The 13,281-nt window shown below is 40.4% G+C and overlaps 1 protein-coding gene across 6 annotated transcripts in view; it reads right to left on the bottom strand.

Annotated features, from left to right (window-relative positions):
• Positions 1-13,281, bottom strand: part of LOC141087068 (CYFIP-related Rac1 interactor A-like) — a 92,590-nt gene that overhangs the window by 45,259 nt on the left and 34,050 nt on the right. For 2 of the 6 annotated variants that reach the window (XM_073572946.1, XM_073572947.1), the window contains exons 2-3: positions 8,902-8,967; positions 7,406-7,486 (exon numbers count right to left, since the gene is read on the bottom strand). In XM_073572946.1, the coding sequence (XP_073429047.1) occupies positions 7,406-7,486; positions 8,902-8,967 (147 nt within the window). Of the gene's footprint in view, positions 1-4,638; positions 4,747-7,405; positions 7,487-7,614; positions 7,717-8,901; positions 8,968-13,281 lie in introns of those variants that run through there. The other 4 variants (XM_073572949.1, XM_073572950.1, XM_073572948.1 and 1 more) reach the window with 4 other exon arrangements.

Below are 13,281 nucleotides of genomic sequence, written 5' to 3' on the forward strand. Positions count from 1 at the left end.
ACATGCGCAGGAGTGCGATGCCGGGGAGCGATGAAGAAGCAGGAGAGCAGCGACACAAGTAGGCAGGGTACGTTCCTCAGGAAGCCGGCGGTGGCAGAAGAGGTGCAATGCTGCAGGCACGGTGTCGGTGGTGAGGCAGAGCGGAGTGCATTATTTTCCAAGTGGCCATTTTCCCTAAGCCGTGGGCTTCAGGAAGATGGCCGACGAAGGCATTATAGAATGCTGTAGATAAGAACTGAAAGACAGTGGCCGCATCTTATAGCTGCCAAAATTGCTGACAATTGCACTTTAAGTAATAACAAGTGTAATACAGTGGGTGAAATAAGTATTGAACTCATCCCAAAGTACCGTATATTGTAAGTACCGTATATTTCAGACTATAGGACATTTTTCCCCCCTAAAATTTTGGGGGGTACATCTTATAGTTTGAATGTAGCTTATCAGGAGATTGCGGCGGTGGTGGAGCAGGATCACGGGAGGCAGGGTACGTTCCTCAGGAAGCCGGCAGTGGCAGAAGAGGTGCAATGCTGCAGGCCCGGAGTCGGTGGTGAGGCAGAGCGGAGTGCATTATTTTCCCAGTGGCCATTTTCCCTAAGCCGTGGGCTTCAGGAAGATGGCCGACGAAGGCAGAGCTTGCCAGGATTTGGATTGCAGTCTGCGTATGCACCACCTCCAGTGGTCCACAGCTTTGGGAAAATCGCCACCGGAAAAGCAAGGCACTATGTTCTGCCTCACCGCCGACACTGAGTCTGCAGCATCCGCTCTGCCTCCGACACCTGGCCCGCAGTATTGCATTGCTGGGGCACCCACTTCTCCCACCCAGGGTATGCATTGCCCTACTTCTGCTGCCGCCAGCTACCTGAGGAACGGACCATGCTTCCTTTGACCCCGCTCCACCATCACCCAGGTAAGATACTTTAAATTCAGACTATAAGATGGACCTCCATCTTATAAAGATATTTTTTTCCTATTTCCCTCCCCAAAATTTGTGGTGAGTCTTATGGTCCGGTGCATCTTATAGTCTGAAAAATACAGTAAATATGGACATCTATGGTTTAATTTCTTTGGCTGTGTGGATTAGATTGGTTGTTAACAACATCTTGGGAGAATTTCATGTCAATGGCACCTTTAGAAAAACAGGTGTAATATATAGCTTACATAGAAACAAGTTTAATATACAGTATCGTTATGTAATAACAAGTGGAATGTATAGTCTATGTAATAGCAAATGTAATGTATAGTCTATGTAATCAAACGTGTAAGGTACAATGTAAGTAATAACAAGTGTAATATATAGTCTACATTATAACAAATGTAATATATAGTGTACATAATAACAAGTTTAATATATAGTCTATGTATTAGGTGTAATATATAGTCTAGGTAAATTGGGACATGGAAAGTGTGAGTAGTACAGGTTGGTAGTGTTATTATTACACATTACTCTAATGGTTAACAGAAATAGATAACTGACCATGAATGGTTGTTCTTCTAGACGTTTTTCTCCGATACCCATTTATATTCAGCTTCCTACAACATCTAAATGTTATCAACAGAACTTTGGGAGATAAGCAGCCTTCACATTTGTTACCACTTATCTGATAAGTAAAATAAAATTCATCTTGACTGTAAACTGTTTCGACTGCCATCTCAGTTTGTCAGGTCACAGTGTCAGAGTCCCTTACAACCAGCCTAGCCACCACAGGCATAGTGTTCCGCAGTGTTTACAGTATGGCACATCTGTCGGCGAATTGGCTATGGACGTATGAAATAAACAAGCAAAACATCAGAGCTCGGCCAGCCATACACAGCAGATAGCTTGTATGCTTGTGCATGCCTTCATCATCTCCCGCCTCGACTACTGCAACATCCTTTTATTTGGTCTCCCTGCTAACACCCTCGCACCTCTCCAGTCCATCCTTAACTCTGCTGCCTGACTATTTCATCTTTCTCCTCGCTACTCCTCCGCTTTTCCGGTCTGCAAATCTCTTCACTGGCTCCCATTCCCTCAGCGTATCCAGTTCAAATTACTAATACTGACCTACAAGGCCATCTATAACCTGTCTCCCCCATATGTCTCTGAACTAATCTCCCGATACCTTCCCTCACGTAATCTCCGGTCCTCCCAAAACCTCCTTCTCTCCTCCACACTTATTCGCTCCTCACCCAACCGCCTCCAAGACTTCTCCCGAATAGCCCCTTTCCTCTGGAATTCTTTGCCCCAACATGTCCGACTATTGTTCACATTTGGATCCTTCAGACGGAACCTGAAAACCCACCTCTTCAAGAAAGCCTACAGCCTGCAATGACCCCGCTACCTCCTCACCACTCCCGGAGATATCACCTCAACCAACACCGGAACTGCTGCAGCCCACCAACCTACTGTCTCCTTCCCCACCATCCTGTAGCATGTAAGCCCGAAAGGGCAGGGTCCTCTCTCGCCTCGATATCAGTCTGTCATTGTTAGTTTGTTACTGTAAGTGATATCTGTAATTTGCATGTAACCCCTTCTCATGTACAGCACCATGGAATCAATGGTGCTATATAAATAAATAATAATAATAATAGCTGTCAGTCAAACTATCGTTCCACTGTTTCACAGTGACGCTCAACTTGGCCAAGCATTCTTCTGTTCTCTATGAGCTTATATCTTTGCTCAACAAAAGGATGGAGCTATTGAACTGAGGATTTTTTGAACATGTGCATATGTTGTTTTATACCATGTAGTCACAATAAATTCCATTTACTTGTTTGATCCACACCCAGGCCCAGAAAAATAAATTTTATTTAAGATGGAAATATAAAACTAGAGTAGTTAGATCTGGGAGAAATTAGATCCTTTTAAAATGGTTTTGGTATGTTGAGTTTGCACATTTTATAGCACCTAGTGTTTCTTAGCAGACTTCAGCTGCTTTATTCCATGAAGACTCAAGTGTAACTTTGTTTATGACATACTTGTACTAGATATATCTGCCTAAATACTTGCAACTATGTAAAAACTTATTTTACAGAAAATATAATTAATGACCTCATATTGCATACTTTTGTATGATGCATCCATTATACACTCCTCAACAATCGTCATTGAAATTGCAACACCAAGAAGGAAATATCATGGAATTATGGAAATCATAGCACCGATAGTCAAGTTAATGATATGTAACTGATGAATAAATGTTAACAAAATTTTCAAAACATCTTGACTTATTCAGTATCAAATATGAACACCATACCCAGAAATACACGCATTTACAAGTCTTGGTATGCTATCAATGAGGTTATTAAAGATTTTCTGAGAAATGTTCTGCCACACTTAATGCACTGGGGTGCACAAATCGTTAGGATGCACTGCTGGCAGCTTCTTTTTCAATTGCCAATCAATGACTTCCCAGATGTGTTCTATGGGAGACAAGTTAAGAGACGCTGCTGTAGTAGCACGTTTAGGCCACGGAAACTGATCACAGTAACACAAGCAACATGTGGCCTGGCATTACCATGTTGAAAAATGGATGCTGGTAAACTTCGGAATTATATCTTTACCACTAGTTCCATGACCAAATCAGTGTAATGCTGTGCTGTTAGTGTACCTGGGGAGAAGACTATAGAAGTCTGAATATCATACATTAGGCATGCCCACACCATAATCCTGGGAGTGTGATTGGTGTTCCCTCGAGAAGGCATTTTAGTGGTGCTGCCCTTATGGTCTCTAGACCAATTTCTGACTAGCATTTCATGCAAGGCAAAAGCAGAACTCACTGCTGAAGAGTATAGACCTCAATTTCAGCTTCCATTGCTGTCCTGCTCTGCACCATGACAGCCTTTAGGGTGGTATGAAAACAGTGGAATACCTTTAGCTGGATGTCAATTTTATAGCCCAGTATTTTGAAAACACCTTCTGATTGTGTAGACACTAGTTGATGCATTGGGCTTGGTATGTGGCATCAAATTTCACTTTCAGTAAAGAATGAATCCACCATAAAACCAGTGGTACATCCATTTCTCCAAAGTGTATCAGGAGCTGTTTTTCAACACGATAATGCCACGCCGCATGTTGTTTTGCTACTGTGAGCAGCCTGCATGGCCAAAACATGCTACCATGGCCTGCCTCATCTGCAGACTTGTCTCCCATCAAGCATATCTTGGACTATCAACAATTGCAAAGGGAGCTGACAGCAGCGGATCTAGATGATTTGTGGCTTTCACTGTTGCAGAACATTTTTCAGACAACCATTAACAACCTCATTGATAGCATGTCAAGGCATTTAAGAGTGTGTATTTCTGCGAATGGCACACATACTTAATAAATCAAAAATTAATAAATAAATCATACTGAATAAATCAAATTGTTTTCAAAAATGTTTGCTTCAATTTATTTTTTATAATTTTCATGTCATTAACATGTTTATTGGCCCTGTGATTTCCGTAATTCCATGACTTTTCCTTATTCGTGTTGCAGTTTCAGTGTTGAGGAATGGAAGTGGTGAAGCATTATCATACAATTAAATCTCATCAGTAAGTGGTGGTAGTCTGACTAATGTGACAATAAAATCTCGAATCTTTAGGGTCAAAGGCAGAAAAAACTGCAAGCTACTGTGATCTTTATACTAGTTTTGTATAATATACAAATACATAACTTGCCTTTATGAATTATGAAAATTATCCTCATGCCCACAATGCATATTTGTAAAACTTGGTCCGGTACTCCATATTGTGTCCATATGAGAACAGATTTTTCTTAATTGATTACTAAATTATAATACAAAATACACTTTGATCACAGTTCTGTAAATTTGATTGTACCACCCACTTGTCCCCACCTCACATCTCACACCCAACAAAAAAACATCACATTTCTATAAAATGTACACTTAAACTCATGCAATTATTAAAAGGATTTTCCAGGATGGCCTATTCCTGGGTTAGACAATCATTGTTTTATTTTGTGATTCTGACTTGCTAATCAGCTAAATGATCATTTGATCACTTGATCATTTAAACAGGCACAGCACTGCACATACATTTGTGGCTTTGCCAGGTACTGCACCCCAGTCTTATTAAAGTGAGGAGAGACCATTAATTTTGAAGTACCGTACAATAAAATATACATACGTTTATAACAAAACTTGCAAGAATAATTATGTGTAGGGGTAGAATAATTCCGGTACAACTGCCGCTGTAGGACGGTTGGTCAGATAACAAAACGTTAACCTTAATAACATCAAAACAACAACTCCTCAATGTGAGTATGACCCATTTTTTCTCTTCCATTATTCCACCAACTGAGATCTCTGCTATTTTTTGTGGTACCGCTTAAAACAATCCGACCAGATTTGCTTTTCATTCCCTTTCCCTATTAATTCTCTGTACTTATGCTGCCCTATTTTTCCAGTAACTGTTCACAGTTCCTGTTTAGAAATTCTATTAGTCCTGCCTGCACTTATAATTCTACTCATTATCATGAAATATAGGCTATCTATTCTCCCTACTCTGTACGATGCATTACATCGGTATTCACCCACTATTTGTAAGGGAAACTGTCTTGTCTCTGCTTTTGTCTTGTTTCTGGCAATAACAGTTAACGGCTTTTTTATTATAATGCTTAGTATAAAATATTATTTTGCTAGCTTCTATGCTAGAAGGAAAACTCCTGTGAGTGATGACTTACACCGCTCCAATCTGCATAACACATGAGTACGTTTATGAATATAGAGGCAGATTTATTAAAACTGTCTAACGCCGGTTTCAGACATCAGTTTTTTTTCTCTCATATTAAAAATATTCCGTGTGTCTGTTTTTGCAATACTTTTGCATCTGCTTTTCTCACACGATAAAAAAAAAAATTCTTAGATTCTTCTATCTGTTAAATAGGTAAAGGAAACCTGTCACCATGAAAATGCAGTCCAATCCTCAGTCACCATGTTATATAGAGCAGGCGGAGCTGAGTAGATTGATATATAATTAGTGAGAAAAGATTAAGTGTAATTTGAATTTTATCAATTTAAGCCTCTGACCTTACTAGGATTTTTGGTCCAGTGGGTGGTCCTGTTAGAGTTGAGTGAATTTGTTTGTTCCTGGATCGCGCCGGCTGATCAGCTGATCAGTGCCGTAGCTGCATGTGTCGCGGCTGTGTGACACTTACAACACATTCATGGAGAACCCAACAAACAGGCTAACAATGCACGTCTTGTGACTGTGACACAGCCGCGACACATGCAGCTGCAGCACTGATCAGCTGAACAGTCGGCACAATCCATGTGTCCAGGTTCCCGCTGTAGCTTATTCGGTAAGCGCTATAGCTTGCCGACTAAGCAGGGACCCGAACAAATTCGCTCAATTCTACTTGTAAGCTCGGACTAAACAGTAGTAAGATACATCAAATTTATCATAGTGGCACATGCTGGTTGTTAAATTTGTTGCATCTTTAGATTACCTTTTCTGTATTTACACAACCAATTAGTTGGCATACTTTGTTCCAAAAATTTGTGCCAAAATTTGTTCCTCTTTTGGCTCAGGGTATCGCATAATAGACCAGACCCTTTGCCTTGAAACCATATTCCTTGTCAGATAAACTACGGAACAAGTCTAAAACTCCTAATGAATGTGGTGACAGGATGGATTATGGCACATTTTGCATAGCATTTCTCCACCACCGTACTGCTTATTTTGCGTTGGTCCGGTTTTACTCATTGCCTCCATTTCCTGTGGTTTCCTGATGCCATAGAGCAGCTGGCTGTGATAGCTGCTATAGATCGGGCCAAGATGTTGGTTAGGCAAAATGTCTGACATTGGTGCGGATATACATCACTTTCTGTTTCCAAGAAGATCTAACAGAATTAAGAAGTTTGGAATCTGAACACGGAAACATTGTAAATTGGATAAAAATCTAGGAATAAAAGGGCATACAGGAATAGTAATCATGTTTGTAGAAATGTTCTTGCTCGTGAGTCTATGATTCTTGGGGAATACTTTTTTACAAAAGGTATTTAGAGTCAAATATAAGAATATTAACTGTGACTTTCTTAAATGTGAAAGTACCGTTGGCATAAGTGTCTGTATGATATAACTGCAGTGGTGAGGCTCTGATTACATGAATATTTGAGGCTCTGTAGCATAGTGCGCAATTCTCCCATCAAAACAACAGATAACACTCAGAACATGAGGGCCCCTTTTATTGTCAGTTGGGTCAGTCTGGCACTGTTGGGGTCTACTGTGTGAAGAATCCATCCTTCTCATTTTTTTGTTCCTAAGTGTACAAGTGTCAGACATAAAATATAAAAGTACCCCCTTGCATTAATATTCTACTTAATGAAGAAATCTTCCTCCTGATCTTCCACCACATATCTCACAAGAGTCCAACTTGCATCAAAATCTTGCACTCGAATATGTAGATAACCAGACAACTTACTTTCAAAATCCAAGAAAAAATGTGGACAATTTTCTAAGTCTTTGCCCAGAACCTTAATGAGATTTCCCATGACCCGTCGACCTACGAAAGATCAGAAATAGTTGACAGTGACTCACACGTATAAAAGTATTCCACTGTGTCAGTCCTAAGGTGTCTGCAGGTCCTGAGGTAGGAAAACTAATGCAAACATGTAGATCTGCCAGGCTTACATGATGAATTAGGTGTAAGTTTCTCTCATACTTTCTTCACGGAAATGCAGCTTTTTGTCTTACCACTTCTGTTTTTGTCTATTTCTGAGCAGCAGGAGGAAGCTGGGAGTCAGTTTGTATTTTTCACACTTCCTGTGTGAGATATACTATGATCACCGTGGTAAATTCTATATGCTGATAAGTAGATTGCTATCCCCTCTATATTACAATGGCTGCTGAGTTTAGTCATTCATTCAACTGAATTAACATGGGAAGCACCAGTTAAAGGACAAATCCAGTTTATGACATACATTAATAATTATCAAGACTTTACAATGAACATTACTTTTGCACCTACTTGATACATGTTTATTGTGTTGAAGCAACTAATGATGGCACGGTCTTGAATTCTTTAAGGGGGGGGGCGAACCAGGTTGGAACTTATCCCCTATTTATACTATACACTGAGTGTCCAATTGCTGGGACCCCCACCAAACCCAAGAACAGGATCTTTAAAGTGCCACTTCTGAATGGAGCTATCATGTCCCGATCATGCGGACATCTGCTGCATTCATTCTCTATGAGATTGCTGGAACCAAGCGCAGAATTTAGCTGGTGGACGGATAAGGGATAATTCCAAATTGGCACAACCCCTTTAGGGGTATTTCACAGTAAACGAGATCGCTAACGAGATCGCTGATGCGTTACCGATTTTGTGACGCATCAGTGATCTTGCTGTGTGTGGCACGCATCAGCGACTGGCCCCCCCGCCGGATATCGCTGATCGTGTAGGAATGTCCTGGGCCATTTTTTGATCGTTGGTCTCCCGCTGGCCAGCATGCATCGCTGCATGTGGCAGCGGGAGACCAACGATCAGCGAGCTCCCAGCGCTGTAAGCAGACGCTGGGAGCTGGTATCCAGGGTAAATAGCGGGTAACTAAGCGCTCGTCCCTTAGTTACCCGCTGTGTACCCTGGATACCAGCGTGCTCACGCTGGGAGCTGGTATTCAAGGTAAACAGCAGGTAACTAAGCGCCATGCGCGCTTAGTTACCCGCAATTTACCCTGGTTACCAGCGTCCTCGCTGGAACTGATCGGTGGGAAGTCTGCCTGTTTAACAGCGCACCAGCGATCCTGACCTGGTCGTATCGTTGTCGGGATCGCTGGTGCGTCGTTTAGTGTGACGGGACCCTAAATGGCTGGGATGTCTTTGGACTGGAGATATGCTACTGTGGCATACTGTATGCTTGATGCTTCTTATTGTGTAATACAAGATATTCATTTTTATCTTATTCTCTTATTTTCTCACCAATAACAGCTCTAAGACCAGCAGCTGGAGAGCAGATACCTGGAATCACTTCATTAGCACAAAGATCTGAAAATGAAAAATATGCAAAGGTCAGGCAACTTGTACATAGCATAAAAAAGCCTTATGTCTGTTTTTCAGTTTATAAAATATTGGGGCATAACAATGAGAACCATTTGAGATAATAATAATTATTATTTATTTATAGAGATACCAGTAATCACAGGTTACATTCATATGAGGCCCCATTCAGACATCTGTTATTTTACACTTATGCAAAAAAACAGCATGAGTGTTTAGTATTTTTCATCCAATTTCAATCAGGGTTTGGTCAGTTTTTACCATAATTATTTCATCATTGATTTTCCCATTTAAAAATATAAATAAATAAATAAATAAATCACAAATCTTCTCCCATCCATTACGATGTCAATGATGAACATCACACCGATTGTACACTGATGGTATCTGGGTCCTGTCCGAGACCATGTGTCTGCAAAAGAAATCACAGAGACATGTCCATTTTTGGTCTGAGTCACGGATTAAGATTGCCCATAAAAGTCTATGAGTCAATGTAAATCATAAACAGAACATTGATGGCATCAGTATGTAATCCATGCACTATCCAGGATTAACATTGGAGATTGAGAAGCTTTGTAATTTATTTAATTTTTTCATGAAAATTAAATCACTAATTAGAAAGATGGACACACTGACCAAACACTGAAGAAAATTGGATCTAATACTTTGATGACACATTGATTAAACACTGATGAGAATTGGACCTTTTTTTGCATACATGAAAATTCATGTGCTTCTGAACAAGGCCTTAAGAAATGTATGTAGAAATCTTACTGGCAGTATACAGTACCCATGGCTGTACAAAACAGAATCTCTTGGGTGAATATAAGGCAAAATGTTGAACCAAGTGCTGTAGGTGGTCAAAATCTATGTTATCTGACAGGCTGGGCTACATATCGTGACAGCAGCTCTCTAACAAGTCGTGTGACCAAAAACATGTCTGCAACTTGCTGTTACACAACTATTTTAGAGCTCTGATTTTGCTGTGAATAAAACAGCTAAGTTGCAGACAAACAGCAACAGCTTCCAAATGCAAATGCCACACCTGGAATCAGCTCCAGACCTTTCACCTGCTTAACTGATTATGGATTGATGGAATAGCCCATACAGACCATGAAACTGCTTTTAAGATAATTGTCCAATTACTTTTGGTCCCTTAAAAAAAAAAGCAGCTACATATTAAAGAGCTTTAATTCCTAAACCCTTTGTCCAATTATAATGTGAATACCTTAAAATTAAAGCTGAGTGTTTGCGCTTTAAGGCCATATTTATTATATAACTGTATCTTGAATATGTTTTGGTAGATAGCTAAAATGCCAAATCTTTGTCACTGTCCAAATATTTCTGTACCTAACTGTAACTTGATTTTTTTCATTAAATCCTTGCGTATGCTAAGCTTTAAAGTCCTTTGGGCAGTTCCATTCAGTGATGGCATCCAAAGTTAGCTATTGATCACCAAGTAGGACCTCCTTCTGGACTCCCAAGGTCAGACTGAGTAGAGATTATGTAAATGAGTAAACGTCAAGTGCTGTGGAATATGTTAGTGGTATATAAATAAAGAATATTGTTATTTATGCCATACATCAATCTGCTCTGCTCCTCTTGTTCTACAACTTGCTGCCCGCTGCAGGTATAACGTGACAGGTTCCATCTATAAATTATACTTTCTCCATCAGTCTATGGTACTGTGGCTCTTTTCCAAATATCAGCACTAGGACATAGCAATATACAATGCATATCTAACTCCTGGCTTGAGCACTGCATACGTGAAAGGATGGCTTGTGAGACTGTGAAATCAATGCATTATTTATTGCTATTGCACTCCATGCATGAACAGCAAATTGCAGAGGACATTAATGCTTTGTACGCGGCTGCCTTCGTCGCCTCTGTAGATAGCCTTTTCCATTTGTAGCTACACTTCTTTAAATGTCACAGGACTGTAACAACACAGTGGAAGTGGCCTGAGCAGGACCAATGGCTTCTTTAAGTCACAACTTTCATTTCTCCTTTTTACACAAGCAGTGCACAGTGTCTTCTGCCTTTTTTATTTGAAAACATGAATCGCATTTCTGTAATTTATATTCATTGTAAATTCAACTTTATAAAGAGGAAATAATTCCATGTAATGGAAAAGTATTTATTTACAAATCTATTAATTCTATACTTTCATCTTTCAGACTTTCATATCTCTATGACCCTTATTATTTCAAACACTTTTTGTCACCGCTAGTTACTCTATGGAGCAGTAAGTGACACTTCTATTGCAACCAATGATTTGTATTAAAGGGTTATTCTCAAGTTGTCTCTTGAGCAGCTCTCTGCCCTGCAGTCTCCTTACATCCTGGTTTCTGCGGGCGGACACTCCTCCTTGAGTGACAGTTCTGGGGAATAACAGAGCTGCAGTATTAGTAGAACTATAAAGCTGAGCACAAGTTCTGCTGTAACACATCAGGCTGTCAGTAGTTTGTTCTGAGTCTATGCTGTTACTATTTAAATATAGAGATGACATGGCAGTTGATCATGCGCAGGAAAATGGGAGCCATGATTAGGAGACTTTGGAATCTGTCAGATTTGTAATGGTAGCATGTAATGAGCTAAAGAGGCAGGAGGATGGAGGTAAGCAGCTAACTGCTATATACAAATCTATGATCTGGAAATAGGTGGCTGGAATGTTAGGAGTAACTCCTATCCTGGAAAGTAACTACTGTGCACTCTGGGTCAGGGTCTAGTAGCCATGGAAGTACGCTGTACACTGTGTAAGATAAAAGCTGACTTTAGGAGAGTGACAGAAAATACAAAAACCTTATTTTTATGCTGCCTTTAATGAGATTCATCACAAACATAATGTAGATCACATTTGGTGATTATTTATTTAAGCCATCTAACTTTATACAGTGTAAACCTAATCTCTTATTAACGTTTTACATACATGCACATCATATGTCAGGTGTGAGTTCATAGAGAGTGCTCAGGAATTAGGCAAGATGATTGTGGGGTACTAATGGGTTGGCATGACAGCTGTGAAACAGTAGAAGTCCCCCATGGCTGCCATGTTGGTAGTTCTGATGGAGGCTGTGATTTTAGCTCAATACTGAAACAGTTGTATTTCAGGTTAGAATCAACAATAAGGTGATCAGGTTTAAGTCCTCTATGAAGACTAAAAAGAAAGAAAAGTTTGGTAAAAATGTTAAAGTCATTGTCACGATCCATTTTTGGATCTGTCAGATTCTGGATTCGTTGATATAAACTTTTTTCCTTTCTGGCCCCCGGGTGTTAATATCAGTTTTTGCCCTCGGTGGCCGCTGGTGTTACTACATGTTTAGTCTGCTGGGGGAGACCACTCCCGCCTTCCTATATAAGGTCACCTGATACACCAGCTGACTGTTGGTAATAGCAGGTCCTTTGCTAACCAACCTTTGAGAAGAAAAGAGCTATCTGGCGCAGTGCTTTTTGCAGCCTATCTGGAGCAGTGGTGTTTCTGCTTAAAGCTGAGTTCGGGTGCCATACTGTGCTGCCTCGGAGCATTGGCAGCAGAGAAAACTAAGTTGTTTGTTTTTCCCCGTCCGTTATTTTCCCTTGTGTTTTATTAGTACAGCGGTGGGACTAGAGTCTGCACTTGCCAGTTCCCTAGTAAGAGATAGGTGCAGGGCAAGTGAGGGACTGAGGTATCCTGGTCGGCGACAGGTTGAAAGAACCTGTATAGGGAACGTGAGGAGAGTTCAGGGCACTTCCTTAGAAGAGTGCAGGAGGTGTCCATTTCCCCGTTCCCTATTTTCAGGGCCCACCATTGTAATTGTGTCCCCGGTGTCCCCTTGTCTGTCTTGGTTGTTTTAGTGACCGACCAATCTTTGGGTCACGTCACTCTGGGCCAAGTCACATCGTGACAGTCATTATTACTTTTTTAAAAAGTAAAGACATTGAAAAAAATATATTTAGTATTGCTGCATACGTAAAGGTCTGACCTATCAAAACATGAGGTTATTTAATTCATATGATAAAACCCTGAAGGAAAAAAAATCAAAATGCCAGATTTTTGTTTTTTGTTGCTGCACCTCTCTCAAATAAAAAATTGATCAAAACACATTGTACGTTGGTAGTAGATGTTAGTGAGGTTCACATCTCTTGGTCCCTAGCACAGTACATGTAAGTGGGGGTCCTGAAAGGGTGTGTGGACTTGTACTGTGGCGTCGCTATGCCTGTGAAAGTCGTATGTGACCGAGGACATTGGTTTGCCAGGACCAGTCGTTGGACAGTTCAATGAGGCAAACCAAAAAATAAACTTTTTACTGAAGGGAACTTGGT

This window comes from Dendrobates tinctorius, unplaced genomic scaffold, assembly GCF_039654945.1.
Source record: "Dendrobates tinctorius isolate UK_male_01 unplaced genomic scaffold, ASM3965494v1 ptg000007l, whole genome shotgun sequence".
NCBI classification, from domain to species: Eukaryota; Metazoa; Chordata; class Amphibia; order Anura; family Dendrobatidae; genus Dendrobates; species Dendrobates tinctorius.